This window comes from Eulemur rufifrons, chromosome 16 (assembly GCF_041146395.1).
Source record: "Eulemur rufifrons isolate Redbay chromosome 16, OSU_ERuf_1, whole genome shotgun sequence".
Classification (NCBI taxonomy): Eukaryota; Metazoa; Chordata; class Mammalia; order Primates; family Lemuridae; genus Eulemur; species Eulemur rufifrons.
This window is the reverse complement of record NC_090998.1, coordinates 71,960,438-71,984,905: the sequence shown is the minus strand read 5'-3', so window position 1 is coordinate 71,984,905 and position 24,468 is coordinate 71,960,438. Positions and strand designations below refer to the sequence as shown.

Here is a 24,468-nt window from a genome sequence, read left to right as displayed (position 1 = left end):
ATTAAGATGCCAGTGACTGGCAAGGCACGGATGTGAACCTCCTGGGCTGTGAGAAGCCTGGTGTGCAGGAGCGTGTCCATCGGTGGGAGAGACGGTGACAACAGAGAGTGCACCTCAACAAGGCTCTGCACGCTCTGCTCACCTGTACGTAGAGAGCGACTCTTCCGAAATCGCAAACACTTCGTTTCTTTGTGAAAACAACATTTTAGAAAGGATATCAGCCTTTGCTGGTGAGCCAAATAAAGGAAAGTATTGAGTTCTGAGAAAGTGATGGTTCTTAGGCAGCCAATCCTCAGAAATGTGGGACAAATGGGAGAGCAGGACATGAAGCTGGGCAGTGCCCGAGATCCACGGAGTGAATGAGTCCGTGGCACGTGTTCTGTGGAGAGAGGAAAACGTGGCTTGCGCAATGTTTTAGTTAATACTAAACATTTACTAAACAGCTAGCACAGAATTGCTTGTCAAGCGAGGCATGCAACTTAGTGGAAGCAGGAAACACACAAGTGGTGAGATGTGGGCCTGTCTGAACGCTGCACTTACGCAGACTGAAGGGTCGGTGTAAGGTGTCCGGTATATTCCTGCCCAAAGTCACGGTCAGCTTTCCTTTGTTGGTGTGTGTCTGCCTTCACCTTGGCCGATGGCCTGCGTGGAGGGAGGGCTCTGCATTCATCACTATTCTCTCCCCAAAACTAGCTCAGGGCCTGGCGCATGGTAGGTGTTGCCTAAGTGTTTAGCGAGTGAGTAATTGAGGGCACCCATCTCAGGAACCAGGTTCCAAGGTCTAAGCAGGACTAGCAGATAGGAAGCTTATGCTAAGACAGTCATCCAGGACCCCAGAGTTTCGGCCTGGGCACAGGATGGGTGGAGGTGTTGGGGGAGGGAAGAGGGGGGAGGCCAGCCTTCCCCCAGGCCTTCCAGTTGTGCAGTCGGGAGGTCTGCAGGGAACTTGAACCCAGCATTGCAAAAGCTTACTGGTTCCACCGATGAAGATGCAGGATAAGGCAGGCTAGAGACCCCCGGCAGAGCCACCCAGGAGGTTAGAGGGACCCACAGCTTTGAGGGAAGCATGGAGCCAAACTGGTAGCCAACCCTCTCAGGCCTCAGAGAGGATGGTACAAACCTGTTCTTGGGTTTTGTCCATTGGTGGAAATCAATCCGTGAGAATCCTCCTCCTTGGTGGGCAGCAGGGAGATCTTTTTCTCTGATCTATCTCCCTTTGTTCTCCAGCCGGCTTTCTCCCTCCCAGTTGTCCTTGCTCGTAGGCTCTCAGTGGAGCTGGGCAGAAGGGGAGAGTGTCTTAGTCCCTTCAAGCTGCTATAACAAAGCACCATAGACTGAGGGATTTCTAAACAACAGAAATTTATTTCTCGCCACTCTGGAGGCTGGGAAGTCTAAGATCAAGGTGCTGGCAGATTCAGTGTCTGGTGAAGGCCTGTTTCCTCAAAGACCCCTGTGTTCTCGTTGTAACCTCAGGTGGTAGAAGAGTCAAGGGATCTATCTCTTATCTCTCCAGGGCCTGTTACAAGGGCACTAATCTCGTCTCAAGGGCCCCACCCTTATGACCTCATCTAACCCTAATAACCACCAAAGGCCTCACCTCCTAATACCATCACCTTGAGGGATAGGATTTCAACGCACAAATTTTGGGGGAGACACACACGTTCAGTCCACTGCAGAGGGCTCAAGTCCCTTCCATTGTACCCATTGGAGGGGAATAAAGAAAAATGGCATGGCCTCAGAGTGATGCATCTACAAGACAAACATGTCTTTCTTTTATAGATACTAATCACTTCTAATCATGTATTTCCCTGCAGTATAATGCTGGAAGTTTCTGTTTTTCTCTTCCATGTTACCAAAGACTTTCTTCTATTATTTTAGTTCATGTAAAACAGGGTCTGATTAAGTTGTTAATTAATTACCTCACGAATGAGGGGAAAGAAAAAAACTCTTATCGGGCCTGAACTCTTATCAGAAAAGAAGGTTTTATATTCCTGAGAGGAAGGAAACGGCAGGTTAAAGGCTAAATTCCTTTGGCTGTAATATAATAATAAAGCTTTTTTTTTTTTTTTTAAAGGATCAAATAAAGCCTGTGTTTAAACCAACTGCATGTGCAAATACAATCGCTGTCCCTCTTGCTGTGACATGTTTGTGCTGGCTGAAGCTTGAAGCGTTCTGAGACTGGAGCTCACCGGGGTTTTGGGCGGAGAGCTGATCCTGGGCAGAGGGCAGGTGACCTATGGACTGCATACAGATTCCCTCCCTGCAAGCAAAACAACGGCCCCACTGCCATTCGTCACTGGGCTCTGTGAGGGGTGGTAGGGGAGCACGTGTTCTGCCTGCTTTGTTGCAAGGAGGAAAGGGAGGGTTGGTCTGTCCGGGATGAGGAGGCAAAGGGGGCATTCCTGTGTTGTTGTTGGATCCCTTTGCGTGAACAACCTCACCTGTCAAAACATGATGAGCAATAGAAGTAGAACAAAGGAGAAAGAGGCAGGAACCCATGAGAAGATGGATTGAACTAAACTGAGGCCTTAAAACAATCTGTAAAATGAGTGCATTTCATTTTCTAGCTGCTTGAACTTTGCGTGTGTTTGTATTCAGATATTTATCTTATATAACTAACCGTGAAATTATTATAACTAACCATGAAATTATTATAACCATGATATTTCTAAATACTTTCATGAGTGTAGGTATAGTCATAAATATGTAATTTCTAGACAACAAGGATCAAACATTAACTTGCTTTGGGCAATGTCCTTCGCCACCTAACTATAAATTTCCAGCTTTTTAAGATACAGTTTTATAAGCAAAGTGCTTTCACATAATTATCTCATTGAATGGCCTGAACATTAGGTCACCCTCTTCTCCTCTGAGGACCCCAGAACTTCCACTCTTCACTTCCAGGCCAAGTCTAACGACTGTGTGTCCCTCAGAATTTCATGACGCCCAAGTTCAACTCTGTCACTGGGGCTCTGCTCTCCAATCTGACTCAAAGCCCTCCCCACTCCCAGTACTTCTGGGTTTCTGAAACCACTCGCCTACCTCTTGCCCTGTGATGAGCTAATGCAACATTTTCTCCAAATATTCCCTTCCCCTGTGTGCTTTCATGGAGACCCAGAAGTCTCCTGAGGACATTTCTTCCCCCACTGCCTCTTCAAGGGTAGGATAGTTTTCTGTTTTGTTTTTTTCTTTGTCATGCCCTTTGCAATTTAAGGCTGAGAAGTAGAAAAGCATCCTCCTGGCTCCCTATTTCTGATTGCAAAGGCTTTTTCCCTCTCTGTCCTGAAACCGCCTCTTGTGCTCTTTTCCCTGGACCAGTCATTGCCAGACCTCTGCTACCTCCCGCTCATTCAAGAGATATTTGAGCACCTGATCAAGGTGCTTCCTCTCCATCCTATTCCTGCAGCATACTTTGACCTCAGCTTTCACAGGGCTCCCCTCTGCACCCCCAAATCCCAGTTTCTTAACCTCTTCACCCTGCTCCACTCCATCTCAGCCACCCACCCTCTTGGCCACTACAGGGCCTTGATTTACGTCATCAGTAATTGCTTTCTTTCTGAAGTCTCTGACTACAACCTCCTTCCTAATCATCAGCTGACTTACTTTGTATTAATAGCTACTTTTATTTTTCTTTATGAGTGGAATCCACCATTATAAGAGAATTATCTCTAAGCCTTCTCCCATCTTTGTTTTCTCCTTCATCTGACTTAGAGTTCATATCCATTGATATCAATTCCTTAAACATATTCTCGGGGCTCATTGGCTATTCCTAGAGAAAAATAAATCTCATACCTTAAACAAAAATTAACTCAAAATTGGTCATAGATTTAAATGTAAAACTGTGGAACTTTTAGAAGATAACATAGAAGGATGTCTTTGGGACCTAGTGCTTGGTGAAGGGTTCTTGAATATGACTCCAAAGGCATGAGCCATTAAAAAAAAATTGATAAATTGGACTTCATCAAAATTTTAAAGTGTTGCTCTGCAGAAGACCCTGTTGAGGATAAAAAGACAAGCTAAAGACTGGAAAAAATATTTGCAAATCACATATCTGACAAAGGACTAGTATCTAGAATATTTAAAGAACTCTCAAACTCAATGTCGTGGTAAAAGAGATCCAGAGAATTTTCATCTCCGAGGTTGTGTAGATGGCAGACAAGCTTTCAAAGATACGTTCAATATCATTGGCCATTAAGGGAAATGCAAATTTAGGGCATCACTATATACAAATTAGAGCTGCTAAAATGAAAACTAATGACCACATATTGATATAAATAAATGGTTTAATAAATAAACAATTAGAATGGACAAATCTTCTATGCAGAAGAATTTCAAATAATATATGAGGGAACCCTACCCTCAAGGAGGTGGAGCATAACTTCCCAGTCCTTAAGTGTGAGTTGCACACAGTGACTTCCTTCCAAAGAGCACAGTATAAATGTTTCTGCATTTATATAAAACTATAAGCATATCTTTTAAAATTTTCTATGGTTAACAAATAGTATTTCTTGGGAAGAGCTCTATTTTGTTCTGACATTATGAACTTTCTACATTTCTTGGTGTTGAAATATCCTTTCCTTTCTGGAATGAGGGAAATGGTAGCTTTTTGTTATTGTTGCTGTTGGCAAAATTAGCGGTTTGGCAACTCTATGTTTTCTCTCTCAACTGCTTTGGGAAGTTTTGCTGTCCTGAAAAATTTAAGTTCTGGGAACCACTAACCTGAGAATGTTAACATTTAATATATAAGGGAATTAAATAGGCAAACCTTTTAAAATTCCATGTTAATTAAGAACTCAGAAACTTTGGCTGATTTCATTAGTTTGTGTTTCACATAATCCACTGTAAAATTTCACTTTCTTCTATCACTTCTTTACTAGGTTATTTTATAAACACCAAATATGGAAAGAACTTAAATTGTAGAAACTAGAATATATTATAGCTCCATAGTATCATATGTTACAACTCTTTGTAATATGTATTTTTCACTGAATAATACGCTGTAAAGATTTTGTTGTGGTTGTTTTCATTTGTTGTCTGTGTATGTGTATGTTTGCTTTGATATTAATATTTCTGCTCTTGCTATCACAGGAATATCATGCATTAGTGAAGGCTGCAAATGTGTTCTGTAATGATTGAGGTGGTTTCTTATGTTTGTATCGAAGGAACTAAGTTGATGAAAAATATGGAAATGTGCTTCTGAGTTTGGTAATTTTTTCCTTTATATTGTATAATACAGGCAGTAGAGCCATTCCATTAGTGTGGAAATAACTTCCTCATGAATTCTGTATTCTACCTGGGAAATATTGAGCAGCATATATGTAGTTTTGCTCTGTCTAGTTGCTCAAAGGCTATCTAAGGCTGTGCAAATAGGCACTGGTTGGATTTTCCCTTCATTTCAGTGCATGCCCCTATTCAAATGAATCTAATGTTGCCTCATTAGAAAGCAGATCCCTTTACTCCATCCTATGCCATTTCCATTTCAATGAGCTGTAGAAGGAAAACACAATTTCCCTGACACCTATAGTTTCAGAATGAGACCATTTGCAGAGGCTGGAGTGTTTCACCCACAGTTTCACCCACAGTTTTATGCCAATCTGCCTTGATGGCAAAATTGGAAGAAGTAACCTGTTAGCATTTCCCTGCTGGGCCTGGAGACTGAAACGTGCAATGTTGAGCCCTGTGTCATCTTGAAAATCCATTCTTCTTTGGATCACTTGTGCATTCCAGAATGTACTCAGACTAGGATATTTAGAAACAATTTGACAATAGCTACTTAGATACAATATGTCCCAGTTATCACAACTTAATTTCAATTTTAGTTTTACTACAAGTAAGTAGATGAAAAACTGTAAGGCCTTAATTTTGGGTAGCTCCTTATATCCGTGTAAAGAGAGAGCAAATTCTTTATTGATATCACTTCTTTCAAGTAATGAAATATTTGATAGAGGTTTTTTTTTTTTTGGTAGATAATAGTGATTTAGGAAATATGGAAATGTTGGTGAGGTCAGAGAACAGTATAAAAGGAGCCAAACATCCCAAGCTGATGAATCTATGAAAATGTAGCATCAAGAATATTCAGAGAAGGGAAATGGAGTTTGGAGATGAGAAATAAATTTGCAGAACATCACTTCAAGACACCAAAATTCCCATTTTAACCTAAAACTACTTGTATGTATTAAGTTCTTGTTAAAGAATAGAGGAGATTAGTATTTTTAGCCGGAAGGAACCATTAGGAAATTCACAAATTATACTTTTATTTATTCTTCCCTTGTGAAGGATACACATTTGTTAGCCTAAGTAAGATCTCCTGCCTTACACAATTTCACTGTGGAAAAAATAATATTGACCTAGCCTCTGATCCTGCCTGACATGAAATTGATACACACTTAGAATCATGGAATTTTTCAGCTGGAAAGTACCTTTGGATGAGATTTAAAGGCATTAAAAACAACTTGTGACCTCCACACCAGTTATCATTTATAAGAAGTAATGATAAATGCCACAAAGATAGAATGATTAAATAATTATCCTGACCAATAGTGCAAATGGGGTCCCAGTTAATGAACTTTTTGATTCTCTTTTCTACCACTGGGTAAAGCCCTTCATAGAATTCTAAAACTGCTGAACTGGGCAACACTTTGGAGATGCCAGTCTGACGACAGGATTTTGCACAGATGAGGAAACCAGGACTGACATAGGATAGTTGACAACACAAAGATCTCACAGCCCCTTAGTAATAAAGCCAAGTTCAGAATAAGGAAAGATGGCAAACTTGGAGCAAATAGAACACCAAGGCCTCTATTCAGGGAAGCAGTCTTCTTCAACTCACAAGCATAGCCTCGGAGGAGGGTGGGACACACTGAAGAACTTGGGTAATACTTAGAGCTGAGGAACCCAGAGCAGACCTGAACCTACTTTGAAAGGCTCTGTGGAAGACCAGAGTATGCTTCCCCCCAATATGAAGGATTGTAGAGTTGATGACAATTAAGAAGAAGTGGATACTGGAGAGCTCTCTGCCCTCCCTCCATTTGCCTAAAAGCAGGACATAGATTTACAAAGACAAAAGGTATCCTGGCCATCAATCCTCCCCAACCCCATCCCCCAGAACAAAGGTTAACCACTTCACGAAGACAGCTTTGGATCCTCATCAGCCCGGAGATGACACCAGAGGAATTTATATTGGCATATTGGCAGGTTTTGCTAACTCGCCTTTATCCGCCATTTGTTTGCCTTTCCCCAAATTGCCAGCCCACCCAGAGAGACTCAAAGTCCTTCTCTCTCTCTTTTTTTTTAGTCTTGTCACTTCTCTAAAAATTTACTGCTCTTCGTTGAAGGTGCTACATAAGCTGAAATTTAAAGCCACCTCTTTGAGAACTACTCATTCTCTGAGTGTCTCCCATGTGTATCTGGACTATACCTGTTAATAAACTTCTGTTTTTCTCTCGTTAACCTGTCTCTTGTAAGAGGGCTTCATTCCAACTAAGAACTCATTGGAGCTTATTATTATTATTGTTCCCTCTACAGCTCTTTTTCTATGTGTTTGTTGATCATCTCCTTGGTGAGAAAGAACAGTTAGTTAGTTAGATTAGAAACTCATAGAGCATGATTTGTAACTCATTGTATACAAAGGATCCTAAATGAATCGTTTCAAAGCCTGGAGCTGCTATAGCAGAGTGGCTAGGACTTGGGCCCTACACATCAACTGTCTGGGTTTGGTTGTAGGATGAGTGGCAGAGAGGAGTCACCATGCAAGTCCTTGTAGGTCACATCAGGAAAGATTTTTGTTTTTATCCCAACAGCATTAGGAAATCATTTCAAAGCAAGTGTTTGAAATAGACAAGAGTGTGTTCAAATTCATATTAAAAAAGCTTATGTGACTCCTACCTCTGTCCATTACTAGTTGTGTGTGAATTGGGGCATCATTTATCCTGTCTGTGCCTTGGATATTTCATCTGTAAAATGACATCTTTTACTGTTGCAATGAGGATTAAATGAGATAATGCTTTCAAATGCCCAGATGATGTTTGGGACCCAGCAGGCTCTCGGCAGATGGTAATGCCATTCAGCTCTACAGGAAAAGAAAAAGAAAAAGACCCAAGGGGGACATAAAGGTTGATGGTAGAAAGAGAAGAAAAGGTGAAGGCCAGGAGGTGAAGTTAGAGTGTTCTTAAAACCCATTCAGGGTTAGTGGCAAGTAGGAGATAGAGGCGGGAGAGCCTCTGGGTTTTGAAACTGGACTTCAGGGGCCTCTCACCTTTTATCTATAGCCCTCTGAAATGCTAGTCTTCCATGAATCATCCTATGCTCTTCTGCACTAATAAATTTTTCAATAGCTCCACTTTGAATTGGGCTGAATATCTAGAGCACAGTTATTCTCTGAACTACATGAACTGTGATCACAGCAAACTCACACTGAGGAAAGACTTTCTCAGTTTAACATTTGAAGCTTGATGAAATCTGGGCCCAACCTGAATCTAATTCTTATAACCCTCCAACGTGAAGGATGCTTCAAACATTTCCCTGGCTCACCATCAAGCCCAGGCTCCCTAAGAGGGTTCGCGGGGACCCTTCTGATCCAGTCTCCACCTGTCTCTCCCATGTCATCTCACTGCTCCTGCCTTTACACTTCACACTTTCAGCAACCCTGGGTGACCCGGAGGCTCTTTTCTTTCTCCCTACACACCAAGTACATTTTCTAACCTGTGCCTTTACTCAGAAGTGTGCTCTGCCCACCCTGCCTGCACACTGGCCCATGTGAGTCCTACTCACCTCCACCAGGAAGACTTCTCTGATGCCTCTGGCTGGGAGAGGTACCCCTCCTTTCATAGCCTGCCTCCACACCTCACATGAGAGTTCCTGGTTCCTCTGGTTGACTCTGAACTCTTTGTATCCATTGTACTCAGTGCCTGGCTTGTAGAAGGCCGTCATTATAATGAGTGAGCCCTTTGATCCATGTAAACTGCTCATTCTATGTTCCGGGGCTTATCATTCTTATTGGGGTAAGTTCCCTGCATTTTTATAATTTCTGAAACTCTTGCTCTGTGTATCATATGCCTCTTTCTATTGCTGTGTATTTCACTCTCCGTTTAGGCCTTCCCCATAAACAAAGTACTTGGGAGAAGGACAATAGCTTATAAATCTCTTTATCCCAGTAACTTTAATTCAATGTCTGACACATGGAGGTGCTTGACAAATAGTTGTCAGTGATGAAGATGCTGATTTCTAACTTCACTCTAGTTTTCCACCCTCTTCCCATCAAATCCCACTCATCCTTAAGGTCTACCTCTTCCACGGATGCCTGCAGTGTTGGCTGCTTTTATTTTTCTCTGGAACACTTAATCATTCTCTGCAGTTTACTTTTATTTAACCGCTCTCTGTATATACATCATGTATCTCATACAAGTATTTTTGTTTTATAAAATTGTCTGATATTCTTTTATAACACTTCCTTCCTCTGATATGTAAAGTCATTTCCCTTGTTAACCTCATCAGGTTGAGATGAACAGAAAAGGAAATGATGTAAAAGCAAGTGGATGTCTTGTGTATACATATGTTTGGGAGAACATGACATATCCGTCTTGCTGGTTTGGAGAGTGATTAAGAGACAGTGAAACTGAAAAGCATTTTTATAGTACTATATTTAAGCATTAGCTTCTTAAATAATCTTTGTATTCATTGTCTTAATGACAATGCTGAAAATACTTCAGAAAAATGGACTATAACTGGCCACAGGTAAGAAAGACAAAAATATTCACTTGGCCAGACAAGGCAGTGACATGTGGTCAGAGCTTTGGTGTCAAACCATCGGAGCTCCATTCCCTGGTCTCCCATTCCCTGTGGGACTCAGGCAAGTAACATACTCATTTCAAACGTCAATTCCTCCCCATCTATAACAGGAGTGACAGTACCTACCACATAGGATTATTGTAACAATTAAATGAGTGAATGTAGGTAGAACACTTAATTCAAGGCCTGAGACAAATTAGCTATTATATTAATGATGATGAGGATACAAGATAAGGATAACGGTGCACGAGTTTGAAGTGTAGAATATCACTGGTTAGTAATTAAGGAAGTGGGAGGCTTTTCGTGGAGCCTAAGAAAGGGTATGAATGAAACTGTGCAGGCAATGGGGGTGGAAAATGAATTAAAATAGTGAAGAGCTGCCCATTGAAGAAGCAGGCACCTACACCAACGAGGGGAAAGATGAAGGGAAGGAAGATCAAGATGGGAAAAGTTCAAGGAAGGGCCTATTAGAAAGGAGTACAAAGAGAAAGAATCAGCAATAAACTAGGGTATGGGAAAATACATGAAATTCCCTGAAACATACAGCCACTCATTCAGAAAATATCAAGAGTGCTTTGTCGTTTGTCAGGTAGCTGGAAGACCAGCTAATCCACTGTGAGGTAATCCAACATGGTAAGCGAGCCACGTTGCTATGGAGACTGTTGTCAGAGAGGCATAGAGATCTCAAAGGTTATTTTTATAACCTGGATCCACCCTCTTACCTTCAAATCTATGTTCAGTGTATATATAAATAAATGTTTCTATCCCAGCCATTTAGTTACCAATGTCCAAAGAAATACCTTGTGAACAGTACCTCAAATGCTATACATCCAAAACAAAGCTCATTATCATTTCTCCAAAAACCTGTGGCACCAACGCCTTTCCTGTCTTGGTGAATGGTGCTATGATTCTCCTAAACCCTCAGGCTGGAAGGGCTATCTCCATCTTCTATCCCTCCTCTCTCACGTTTCGGCATCCAGTGAATTGTCTCTGCAGTAACTCTTGCATTCATCTTTGTCTCTCTCACTGCAACTGCCTCAGTCCAGGCCTTCACTTGTCTAGAATTTCAGAGTTGGAAGACACTTCACTTTACAGAGGCCCAGAGTGCTTAAGTGACTTGCCAAAGTCACACCGGTAATCACTGGGCCAGTCAGACCAATAAGCCCAGCCTATAGATCAATCCATTTTTCTCTTAATTCCTGATGCTTCAGGTGCATACAGATATCCACACAACAAAACTGAAGTAGAACTCAGATTCTCCAAGGGCAAGCTCATGACTTTAACTTGTACTTCTCAGCAAATGACTACCAGATCTATCCTCCATCCTAAAGCGTTTCCTAAACTTAGTTTCACATTTCCTACAGCTTGCTGAACATCTTCAATTGAATGTCCTGCCAACACTTATATGTCTGAATGGAAACTCCTCATTTTCCTCTTCCCCACCAGAAAGATAAGAGTGCAGTGATGAATTAAGAATTGGGATCTAGATTTTAATCTCATCTCTGTCCTTTACTAAATTAACCCGATGAAACCTCAGTTTCCTTAGTTGTAAAATGGAAATAACAATAGTACTAACTTAAGAAAACTGGGAGAAGTAAGAGATATAGTAATTATAATATGCACTTAGCATAGTATCCATTATGCAGTAATTGCTCAACAATATTAGTAAAATCTCCCAATGAGAAAGTTCAACATTATCTTCAACACTTCTTTTTTGCTCCCTAAATCCAGTTAGTTGCTGAGTCCTAAAGGTTATGATTCTACCCTGCAGTATCACTTTCCTGCATCTCCTTCTCCCTGTGCTTACTGCCAGAGAAGAGAGAACCTTGGCTGACAGTTTATGGACCTACAAGTAATCATACCTTAATTGCCACAAAAATAACTTGCTTCTCCACCCTGTTTTCCCCTCCCATCCTCTAGTTAGTACTGAAAGAACCTGGGTTGCCCAGGTAGAAGTCATATGGATTGTGTTTTATGTGAAGAGCTCCCGAGGTAGTGTTGTTATATCTCCACACATGATTAAACGAGTCAGGTCAACTTTTATGCAAGTTTTTCTCCATTGCAGCACTAACATCCACATTTAATTGGTTGCCTCATTTCACAAAATCATCTGCTTCCAGCCCAAAATAAATAAAAAGGAACATTGCCAAAGAAAAACCCATTCGCTCAACCTGCTTTGCTTTGCACAACCCCACATCAGATGTTAATTGTTTCATTATCGTTTGTTTATTTACAGGGAAGCAGCCAGTGCCTAAGATGTAAGGCATTCAGAAAATTGTTCAGATTATGGATTCACAGTACCTAGAAGCCCAGTGACTCAGTTTTCCACAAATGTGCTATTCGGGGAAATGCTCACAGATCAGCAACTGTGCACTTTTGCTGGCAGCACAAACATTGCTGATGTGCACAATTCCAGACTGCAAGCAGTTTCCCCAGTGAAAACAATGAGAACAGAATCACAGCATTAACCGGTTGGCAGGGAATTTTAGAGATAACTTAATCTACCCTTTTGTTTTGGACACAATCCTGCTTTAAACTCTCTTGAATAGATAACAATCCGTGCTATTTTAATGGGACTTCATCAGTAACTGCCTTCCAATATTACCACCCTCCAAATTAGGGAGTAATTCCTTCTGTTTGGAGCAGCCAGTACGGTTGCCTACACCAGAGCCTTTGCCCACTTTCTCCTACGTGGTAAAGAGCCAATTTGGAGGGGTTGCCCGTCCCTTCTCCATGTGTCTCAGGGTTAAATTCCAAACTGTCACAGCTTGCCAGGGATTGGTTTGGAGGGGACAGGTGACCCAGTTCTGAGCAATAAAATGGGATGGCAGTTCAGGTAGAGGGAGCTTCTGGGAAAGGTTTCCTTGCTCCTAAAAGAAGACTTATAAGAAAAACAGTCCTTATTTTTGGCTGTGCATGATACTTGGAGCTGTGGCAGCTCTCTTGTGTCCATGAAAAAAAACAGCCAAGAACAAGGCCGTCATAGTGTTGATAGATGGCAGAGCAGAGAGACGGAAAGAATCTGTGTCTTTGATAATAGTATTGAGCCTGCTGAATCAAATAACCTGAAACCACTCTTCCCAGGGATTTCTTGTTATGTGAGATAGTAAAATTTCCTTATTGTTTATAGATTGGTGACTATAAATCAGTGGCTTTTTTGCTCCAGAATTTTGCTGCAGAATGACATTCAAATCTCTGTATCTCAGTAAAAATCATTCCAGAGAATGAAACCACATTTGATATGCAAGCATTTAGAGAAAGGGATGGTAAACAGTAGGTTCTACTTTGAATTTACTAAGACCAAGAGTGCCAAGCTAAACATTTCTTTTTTGATAGGATTAGTAGACTACATATCAAGGAAAATCACAGACATCCAATATTGGATTTCAGCAAATATCTGATAAAATTGTCTATAATGTTTTTGTCAACAAGGTGGGACAATATCTAGGAGAAGATGTAGTTTTGAAGAAAAACAACATGCTGGAGGAAAACAAGACTAGTCGACAGGACCCAGCATTTTAAAGGTACTGTGACAGCCTTAGAAAAGAAAGAAATTCTGTCATTTTCAACAACATTGGTGGAATTGGAGAACATTATCCTACATGAAATAAGCCAGGCACAGGAGGACAAATACTGCATGTTCTCACTTATATGTGGAATCTAAAACAATCAAACTCAGAAACAGAGAGTATAATGGTGGTTACCAGAGGCTGGGGGTGGAGGAAATGAGGAGATACTGGTCCAAGGGTACAAAGCCTCAGTTAGGCAGGAGCTATAAGGTTTTGTTTTGTTTGAGATCTGTTGCATAGTGCAGTGGATATAGTTAATAACAGTGTGTAGTACATTTCAAAATTGCTGAGAGTGTATTTCAAATGTCCTCACCACAAAAAATGGTAAATATTTGAGGTGATGGCTATGTTAATTAGCTTGATTGAATGGTTTCTCATTGACTATATAAATCATGACGTCACTTTGTGTCCTATAGGGGTGGAAGGAGAGTGATTCCCCCCTCCCATCCTAAGGCGTATGGCTGACACTCCTCTAACAAAGGGCAGGTTAACAAGAGAAAAGCATAACACACTTATTTAGTCATAGTTTTACACGACACAGGAGTTCAGAATGAAGACCCAAAGATATAGGGAAAACTATCCATTTTTATGCTTAGGTTTGATGAAGAAGGAACAGCTGTGTAATCCCGTGATTGAAGAGAAAAGGTCTGACCTAATGGGAATAGGCTGAGTGGGAAAGCCCAGCAAGGCCTGTCTGTTCATGTTGTTTTTGGCTTCTCTGCGCAGCCGTCTTTCCTTCCAGGTGTAGAGCAGAACCCTTTCTAGAATGAGGGTCTTATGACCTACTATCAAACAATGGAAATCACAGAATTTTTTTATGGCTAGCTCTTACACAGAAAGGTGGGGGGAAGGTTAGAGGAATATAGTTAGGTTTTATGGCTGGATTTGGGAGAGAGGAATTCTGGTTTCTGTGACCCACCTTGGGAAAGAGGAATTCTAGTTTTCATGGCTACCCCATCAGGAGAGAATGAAGGACCAGAGACAGGAGGGCAGGGGAAGGTCAGAGAGAACTTGCTTCTGAGGCTGCTTCTGAGGTCTTCACTTTGGGGTATCATTTTCTGAGCCCCATTAACCCCATAAACATATATAATGATAATTTGTCAATTTATATTAATAATAAAAATAAACAAAAAATAAAGGTACTATGATAGGTAACAAATGGGTTATAGTATAGGCAAGCAGAGAGGGTGGAGGAGGTTGGCAAGTGTCTAATACAAATGGTGGGGCACCATCTAATAAAAAATGGACAGTGTGCTGGGAATCAGGTACAAATGACACTCGGAGACCCAGGCAGGCAAGAGTTGGCATCACAGAGAAATTGATAGGTTATAGGCTTCTAAGTTTTGTATTGGCTTATAGGGGATGGGGGGATGCCTGTATGGGGATTATTTGGGAAGTAGATGAAAAGACCCCAAGTTTAAACACTTTTGTAAAAATAGAAAGTATTCCAGTTATAGGATAATCGGGATAAAAAGCAGTTCAATGAGGCAGTAATTTAAGAAAAGGCCACAGGGCAGAAGCTCAGTTGTTAGCCCTCGGACGAGGGCCAGTACTATACTGAGAAGAAACACAACTCCATGCTGAGTTCTAGAGTTTTGGTCTGGAGACCTTCAAATTCCTAGCATGATTCCTAGACGTATGGGGAGGCCAAACCATAGACGGAAGTCAAGTGGCCTCAGCTACAGAGAGGAGGGGCACAAAGGGGAAGAATCAGGAAGTGCCTTCCCCAAAGATTGCTGAATAATCAGCTTTGTGGAAAATTTCTTAATTATTTGTCTGAGAGCTTTGTCCATGACCCTGACCTATTCAAGCATTTTCATTATGAACCCGAAGCAAAGATATGAAAATCAAATTTATGAGCAATGCAAAGTTGGGGAAAACTGCTAATATGTTGGATTCAATAATTAAAATGTGAAATGTAGTTAAACTTGCACGTGGTTAGCAGCTCCTACTGTGGCTTTTTCCAAGTTTGTGATAACGTACAAAAACTTGAGCTTCAAGTCAGTGACAAGTAAAACAAAACAACAAAAAACATACGAAGACCAAAAAAAAAAAAAAAAATCTTGAAAACTCTCAATACCGTCTACCAGGACCATATACAAGAACTGGCCTGTTGTGAGAAGAATTTCCCAGAATGACAAGGCCAAGAGAAAGTAACCGAAGGAGGTAAGCAGTGGATCCCACGTGCTGATGTGGGAAGTCAACCTGCTTGAAAGCGTTTGTCTCTCCCTTGCTTTCTGCCTCTGGATTGGAAGCCCAATATCAGTTCCCACTAGAAACACAGACAACTGGAGGTCTTTAGCTTGCTGTGTGTGTGAGAGGCTGAGATTTAATTTTTTATCCTGTCCATATGGTAAGCCAATTTTCTCTGTATCATTTACCAAACAATTTTTCTTTTCTCCATTAAGTTTTGATGCCATCTCTTTCAGAAATCAAGATCATGGGGTCTGTTTCTAGACTCTCTTCTGTTTCTTTGTTTTAACTGCCTGTTCCTGTGCCAATACCAAGTTGTTGGTGATGGTATTTTTTAATTACCTTGGTTTTGTTACATCTCTTAATATATGGTAGCAGAACTCCCCTTTCCCCTACTTTGCTCTTCTTTTTTCCAAAAGTTGGCTTTTTTCTTTTTTTAATCCATGTCAATTGAGCAAAACCCCTCTAACCTTAAATTTTACTGGGATTTTGATGGGAATTGTATTAAAAATCATAGATTAGTTTGGAGAGAATTAAAATCTTTACAATGGTAAGGTGTCCCCACATCAGCATGCCTTTTATCTCTACTTATTCTTTAAGTGCTTCAGGACCACGCTACTCAAAGTATGGCCCATGGACCAGCTGCCTCACCTGGGAGATTTTGAAATGCCAGCTCTTAAGCTCTGTCTAGGAATAACGTTGCTTGGCACAGAAGTGCTTAATAAATATTTTGAATGATCTAATGAATAAATATAAAAATATATATGATAGTAAACAAGAATCTTAATGAAGAAAAACACGGAAAGACTGAAATCAAAGAACATCAAATTAATTAAATAAAAAAAAAAGAATCTGCTTTTTAAACAAGATTCCCCAGGTGATTTTTATGTACACTAAAGTTGGAAAAATACTACTTTAGTAGAATTTTAAAGATTTCTTTAAGAGATTTTGTGCATTTTTGTTAATTCCTAGGTTAATAGAGTTCAGCAAAGGTCTCTAGACCTAACTCTGTTAACAATTCTAAATAGTTTTTCTCTACTTACTCTATTAACAACTCTAAATTGCACAGTTTTTTTGTTTAATCTCCTGTGAATATATATATCATTTGCAAATAATGACAACTGAATCTCTGGACTGTTTTACTTCTGCTTTTTATACTTCTTTCTTTCTCTTGATTTATTTTATTGGTCAAAACTTCCAATATCACATGTAAAGTGAAAGTAATTTAAAAGCCATCCTAGTCTTATTCTGAACCTTAAAGGAAATGCATCTAATATTTCTCTAATAAACACTAAACTTGCTGCTGATTTTTAGCAGGTTAAGAAACTTTTTCTCTATTCTTGGTTTTCTGAACTCCTTTTTCAAACATTGATTTAAACCTTGTTTTCTGCATATCATATGATTTTGTCTTTTAGTTCATTAATGTGGTGAATAACATTGCTATAATTTCTGACTCTGAGCCTTCCTTATGTTCCTGGAATGTAGTTTCATTCTCCCTTAAACAGTCTCTCCTTTATTAGATAATGAAGAATAAAGCATGTTGCTTTTTATATTAATTAGATTATGGGAGTAAAAGTGCAAATGAACTTAATTTTGCTGAAAAAGTAACTTGTTCTCAATCTCTACCTCTTTGATCAGAAGAACATGGGCCAAGGCCGAAACGCAAAACTTGTCAGGGAGGTAAATTACTCTTATTAGATGACCTTGATAAATACTTGGAATAAAAGAATAAACACCATTGTTGCTTTTTTCCCATGGTTTTGGCTTCAATAACCTAGATAAACTTTGAAACCGATCTATAGAGGTGAATGTCCTCAGCCCTCCCCACGTGCAGCTCCTTCCGTGGTATGACACGGCAGTTACCTCGCGGTCAAGTTCTGCCTTTGTTCTTTGTATCAAAAGATGATGCTCTTAACTTCAGTCACTGTCTGTATAGGTGTGGCAGAGAAGCCCTAGACACAACCATTTGATATACTACTCCTACGTGATCTTTCCTCTAAAAGATTTTCATCCAAAACTTCTGATTAGTGAAGCCTGGTGTGGTTTACAGTTATACATGGAGTGAACTGGAGCCGCCAGTCCAAAGGACACCCCGTTGCTGACGTGTGGCACGCCAGGCTGGGATTGTCTGTTCTCTTGATGCACAGCAGCTGAGCAGGGCCCCTGGCAGTCAGGCGTTGGTGGGTTCTTCCCTGCTGGCTGACTATGATAGCATCGCTTCTCGATTCTTCAGTGCGTGTCTGTTTGCACGGTGCCTCTTAATCTTGCAAGAAACCACTGAAAGCTCTTTGCAGAAAAATGAAAAAGAGGAAAGAGACATGCTCCTTCCAGAAGTTCATAGACTTCCCAAAGCCATGCTCTGAGTAGGGGTCTGTGGACTGTGAGTTAAAACCCCTGAGATAGAACAGCAAGAACAAAAAAAAGACTGGAAGCCCCACATTGTGGTTGGCTTTCAGTTTCAGTATAGCCACTACTCATTTTCTGGACAGTTCCAGGTTTTTAGGTGAGTAGTTGAGGGAACAGCTGAATGCAACAGCAGCTTGCCAGGGACTGTGTGTCTGTGATATGTCGTGATATAAGGAGTGCAGGGTTGCACAGATCTTATTAGACCTTCAGTTCCTTTGAGCAATTACACTAACAGCCCCAAACATCCATGACCTTCTGCAGATTATTTTTGTACAAGTTTCTAGAAATTAGTCATCATGGTGTATTCCTAGAAGTCTGGACAAGGACCCGGGATGACACACAGAGCCTTCCCAGAACTGGGCACTGATTCCAACACCAGGTACCTGGTTATTTGTCACATCCTATGTCACGGCCATATTCATTCACTCACTCCCTCAGAGTCTTTCATTTATCACACACCGACTTGATATTACCATAAGTCCGCTGGGCCTATTAATAGTGAATTTTCATCTTCTCTTTCTTTTCTTTTCTTTACTTTCTTTTATTTACTTATTTTTTTACTGCACCTCCCAAATCTGCTGCAATCATCTCCGTTGCCAGGAAGTGAAGTGTACAATGAAAACAATATCCTTTGGGAGTAAAGACAAGCTCAAGAGAAAGAAATATTATTTTCATTTAACTTCCGCAGTTATGAGTCTCCATTCAGAGAAGTAGACAAATGCTGTAGCCGAGCCGAGCATGAAAGAAAAGTAGGAAGAAAGGTCTGTGATTCACCTTTTATGTCTCACATGTTGTGGTCGGAAGAATAAAACAACAGTGATGTGGTGATTTTACACCAAATCCTAATCTTAGATTTTAGGTATTCAGCATTTGTACAAATTTTAAATGAAGGCAAAAAATATACAAAGGCATAAAGGGGCACAACTGTATATTTTGGGAGAAATAATAGAAGTGCCCAAATACATGCCCTCAGTTAGATTTTAATAAATCAAATTATACTTTAATCAAATCCATTTGTTGTTTCAAAGATGTGAAATAATTAAAACCATCGGATGGGACATCCTACTGTTTATAACAATGATTTGTACTTTTAATTAACTTCAGAACATGCAGTTGTTTTAGTTGGGCTCTGAAGAGTTTTCCTACCCTGGATCCAGAGATGAAAGTACTACTAGAAACCACCATTGATTACAGAACAGAAAATTCCAGCAAGGTACAAATCTAATCCTTACTTTGATTTAATCTTGTTTATTTATTTCTTTTAAAATTAAAACCACATATAATTTTTGCATTGAGACTTCCTTTTTTTTTCCTCCACTTTGGAAAGCTATTTAGTAATGGCTTTTTCAGGACCAAAGTACAAAGGTATTTGGGAAAGGACTGGCCTTTTTCTCAAGCTCTGAAACCTGCAAGAATGTAAAACTGAAATATCATAGACTCAAGTTATTAATTGCTATTAGTTGCTAAAATGTAACACTGCTTATATTGAGTTTTGGCAACCATGAAAGTACTGACAAAAATAGGTTTTATATAAGAAAAAAATAAAGTGTGGATTAGAAGTGATTTATACTACATAACATTCTCCTAGACCTGCATTGTCTAGTATGTAGCCACTAGCCTAATGTGGCTATTGAGCACTTGAAATGTAGTGTTGAGGGAGAAAAACTTTTCCTCTACCCTCTTATTTTCAGTACCCAGGGGCCTGCAAATTAAACTAACAAAAGACAAATTAATAGGAGAAAAGGCATACAATTTTTATTAATATTTATATGCATGGGAATTCACATAAAAGAAGTGAAACTCAAAGAAGCATTTGGATTTGGGTTTACATACCATTTTAACAAAGAAAAGAGGATTTTGGCCTCAAGGGATGATAAATCATAGGAAAGTGACTAGGATATGGGGGAACTATATGGGGGAACTCATGAAAAGTAAGGGTTATTTTAGTAAGGTCTGGTTACACAAACTCATCTCAGTGTTGACTCCTGTCTCCAGTGATAATAGTCATTCTTCCCTTCCTGGTAGGAGAGGGTTGGGGAGGAGACCTGCACGGCAGGAAATGTATGTAATGTTTTTAGGCTGGTAAGTGGAGGACAGAGAACTCTTCCTCCATCTGTTGATTCTTAATAACCTTCAGGTCAAAATAATCCTTATGCCAAAATGACATGTTTTGGGGGTGGCTAATCCCCTCCAGCAGCAGGTTCAAATTGAGATATGCTATAAGTGTAAAATACACACAGGATTTTGAGGACTTAGCATGAAGACAAAAGAATATAAAATATCTCATTGATAATTTTTATATTGATTATGTACTGAAATGATACTTTTGATATGCTGAGCTAAATGAAATGTATTATTAAATTAATTTCATCTGTTTCTTTCCACTTATTTTTTTAATGTGGTTACTACAACATTTAAAATGACATATGGCTCATGTTATATTTCTATGAGCCAATGCTGTCCTGAACATTAAATAAATGACTCAAGTTAAGGGTGTATTTTGTTTTTAATAGGGTGGCCTTCATTGCCAGGCAGATAACAGATGTTAGCTAATTTACTTGAACAATTGCAATTTAAACTCAAAAGTAATTTAAACAACGAGAAGACCTCCTGGGATGCTCAGACCAGTGAAGAGCATTTTTGTTGTTGTGTTTGTTGTTTTAAATTTTCAGTGATATATTAGTAGGCTGTTTGGGGTGACACTTTTCATGTCCACTTCAAAGACAGCCCCCAATTCTTTAGAATGTAAGACAAGAACAATAAATCTTGAGTTGAAATGATAGGGGTAAGATCAAGTTAAACAGGAGGAGGATCCGATGAAATAAAAAGTTAACTTAAGAGCATTCCCTGGTGTCCAGCGTCCATACCAAAAAAAAAGTCACCATTTATATAAATGTAATATGACAAAAATAATCTCCCTGGTCACATCAACCTGAGAGTTGACTCAGGGTGCAAGACAATAATAATTAAAAGAAAAACTATTATTTTGCATCAGCCCCCTTCCACTGATTCTTGGAACCTTTTTGAATCTTTCTTGAGATGGCCCTGGGATGACTGTGAATGAAACCCAAGGGTTCTCTTTGCTCCACATTTTCTCTTGGTTCCCTGATCCTGAAATGACTCCCAGTTGTTTCCAGGGCCTTTTGGGACCAGAGACTGTCACACCTATGACCTGCCAGTTCTACCCCTGCTCCCTTGACCTTGGTGGGGTTTTCGCTCCTCACAGTTGCTGGGTTCAGCAAACCGTCGCGGCCCTGTGTGCCCAGGGCAGTGCAGTCCTGAGCTGCTACAACAGCTGTCCTTCTCCACTGGAACCCAGGGCCTCCCTAGCTTCTTTCTTTCCCTCTTTCCTGAGGGGAAAGTCCACCAGGGCCTGAAATAGCTTGAGACTGGGCAGTAAGCCTGATACCGCTCTCAGCTTTTGTCCACATTGTGCTTATGTTTGACAATGTGGAATTTTACCGAAGGTTAAGAAAGCCCCTGACTCTTTTGTGTTTTGGAAAGTGTCTTACTGCCAAAAACCACCCTTCCCCCTAGGACTTAGATAAGACTCATGAATGCCCCCTCGTGTGTATCCATGACAAGGCCAGACAGGGATCATCCAAATTCCTACTGTTGGCCTCATAAATGATTAGCTGAGCTGCTTGTCCGCACTGTGCAATCAGAACAAAATGCCTGTTAACCAAACTTCGGTGAAGCTTCTCTCCTTCCCCCAGGACCCCGAACATTGGCCCTCCCTCAGCCTGAGTCAGCATGCAGCCCCTCCCGCAGAATAAGCTGGCGTCTGGGTAGAACATTCTCTGATCCTCTGTCCCGTCAGGTCCCCCTTTCATTGCCCTCCCCACACCCAGTTCTTGTTTATTCCTCTCCATGAAAGAAAACCCCTGCTTGTCTAACTCTTGAGAGGCTTGCAGACATTTTGGTCCGTGCTTTCTCCCTATTGCAATAATCCTTTTGAATAAAGTCACTCCTGACTATCTCCAGATTTGTTTTCTGTTTCAGGTTTTCACAGCAAGCGGAGGATATACCTCAGAGAAGCTCCAGCCTCAGGTCTCACTCCTTTCAGAAACTCGTGCTTCCTTGTGTGGCCACCTGATGCTAAGGTGAATGGATGTTTTGTGATTTTTAAGAAAGGATTTTTTTTGGCTGGGTGTGGTGGGTCACACCTGTACTCCTAGCACTCTGGGAGGCCAAGGTGGGAGGATCCCTTGCGGTCAGGAGTTTGAGACCAGCCTGAGCAAGAGTGAGACCCTGTCTCTACTAAAAATTGAAAAATTAGTCGGGTGTGGTGGCACATGCCTGTAGTCCCAGCTACTCGGGAGGCTGAGGCAGGGGGATGGCTTGAGCCCAGGAATTCGAGATGGTCGTGAGCAATGATCACACCACTGCACTCTACCTGGGGAGACAGAGTGAGACCCTGTTTCCAAAAAAAAAAAAAAAAAAAAAAAAGAAAAGAAAAGAAAAAGAAAGAAAGAAAAGAATTTTTTCATGTTTGCCTGTATTATAAGGACTTTGTAGATGTAATCCATCAGCGACATGTGTCAGTATCTAAGGATGGTATAGGTGGGAAACCCTGGGCTCGGGAAACGTGCCTGCCTGTCAAGCATCAGCCGTGCAGCATGTGATATCGTCTTCCTGAGCCTCATTTTTACCGCAATACCAGACATTAACAAGTGGAAGTTCCTGGGCCAGGTTCAGCCCCAAATTTCCTTTACTGGGTCAACACAGTATTGAAAACATTTATTTTAACAGTTACCACCATTTAAAAAAAAAATCAGAAGACTGCGCATAAATCTTTTGGCTTCTATTGAAAAATAGGACCAGGAAACATTGTTTCCATCTCCTCATAAGGTGACAGCCCTCATAACCTCATAACTGCCTGCTTTGCTCATTGTCATGACCTACCTGGTCTTTGGCCTTAGGTTCACCCTGACTCATGGCATAGAGTGCACAGTTCTCCCTCAGACAGTTGTTATGAGGTCCAAATAATGTATAAAGGGGCTCCCAGTAAAACTTGAATAATTGTTGCTTTTTCCTCTATATTTGCTGGTATTTAGACTCCTGGGCTTACATTGACTTTTAAGCATCTAAATAGATTTTCTGCTTTAAATATGTGGATCATGGTTAAAAATAGCAAAAGGAGAATTAGATGAGCATCTGAGAAGCAAATCCTTAGGGAAAAAGCATCTGGTTTCAGAATCTTGAAAATATATTTGAAGGATAAACTTTTTTTTTGAGATTAAAATCTGAGACTGTTATTCTAGCTTTCAAATGAACCATTTAATCAATGAGACGGTTCATCGGTAAAGTACGTGTTTTCTCTGCACTGTGCCAAAAAACTGATTTGATTGATTTTACAATTAAATTGAGGGAGGTGGCTGATTGTTTTTGCAAACTCATTCCTTGCCCTTTATTGATTTTTGTTTAAAGTTTAGCCATTGAACATTACAATAAAGTGACTAAGCCACCATGAACTGACAAAATCAAGGACAGCCACCAAGTGAAAATACCACATGTAATGATAAGATGTGTCCGAGCTCTTAGGAATTTTGCCTCTGGTCACTGGACTACATGGCTAGAGCGAGTACTAGGATTAAGACTCTCAGCCTTGAGGTTAGCTCTGGACTGTTAACACTGCCTCAATTGTTGCTTATTTTAGAGCTTGAAAGCTTTCATGAAAACTCACTTGCTTGTTTCATTACCTCTCCTAGAGATTTCTTTGCAGATGCAGACTTTGAAGAGACTTTTCCCTCCTTCCAGGCTCTCTGGCCCTTCTCCCTGCTGTGACAAGCTACCTATTTCAAAACTCCCAAGTACTGCCCCACCGCCCTGCTGTCCCTGCTGAGCCCTGAAACCTCAGTATCAAGAAGGACAGCAGTCAGAAGAGCACTCATTCACAGGGTCCACAGGCATCTCACACCCAGCCTCAAAGTCCCATTTCCCGGCATGAAGTGTGGGGCGGAATGTGACAGGGGCCCGTCAGTCTCCCCTCCCTCCGGGGCTTGCAACTCCCCCAGCCTCCATCTCCCTTTGGACAACAGCCTCAGTCTTCTCCACTTTTGGATGCTGCGGTTGGCTTCTCTCTTTTGCATTTGAAAAATAATGCCACTTCTTTTCCTCCGCAGAGGTCTTTGAATGCCTCTGGCATTTTCACAGATTGCTTCTCTTTTTCCCCCCAACTTTGGTTATGAAGCAAAATGTGGTGATTTAACGTTTCATTAGCTGTTACTAAGCTGCATGCTTTGTAAATTCTTTCCAGGACTCAGTAAAAGTGTAGGCACTTGTTTTAGGTTTTTGAAGTGAACTAGCACCCTCTGTAGGCCAACCTTTTCAGGAGTATGAGAAACCACATCTCAGGGTGTTGTTTCTGATGCCAGTGCCTAAGGCAAAAAAATAAAAATAAAAAATCATATTTTTCAAAGTTATCATGAAAATCCCTTAAATTGTCAGGAAGCATAAAAACCAAGAATTAGCTTCTTTTGTTTCACTTTGTTTTTGGCTGCCGCCTCCCTGC

At 40.7% G+C, this 24,468-nt stretch overlaps 1 protein-coding gene across 6 annotated transcripts in view; it reads left to right on the top strand.

Moving 5' to 3' along the window:
- LOC138396844 (putative uncharacterized protein encoded by LINC00269) overlaps window positions 1-24,468 on the top strand; it is a 63,771-nt gene that overhangs the window by 23,771 nt on the left and 15,532 nt on the right. For 2 of the 6 annotated variants that reach the window (XM_069490529.1, XM_069490531.1), the window contains exons 2-5: window positions 15,446-15,521; window positions 18,216-18,333; window positions 19,059-19,167; window positions 21,957-22,057. In XM_069490529.1, coding sequence (XP_069346630.1) covers window positions 18,287-18,333; window positions 19,059-19,167; window positions 21,957-22,057 — 257 coding nt within the window. In that variant the 5' untranslated portion in view covers window positions 15,446-15,521; window positions 18,216-18,286. Of the gene's footprint in view, window positions 1-15,445; window positions 15,522-18,215; window positions 18,334-18,483; window positions 18,716-19,058; window positions 19,168-21,956; window positions 22,058-23,714; window positions 24,382-24,468 lie in introns of those variants that run through there. The other 4 variants (XM_069490530.1, XR_011235725.1, XR_011235723.1 and 1 more) reach the window with 4 other exon arrangements.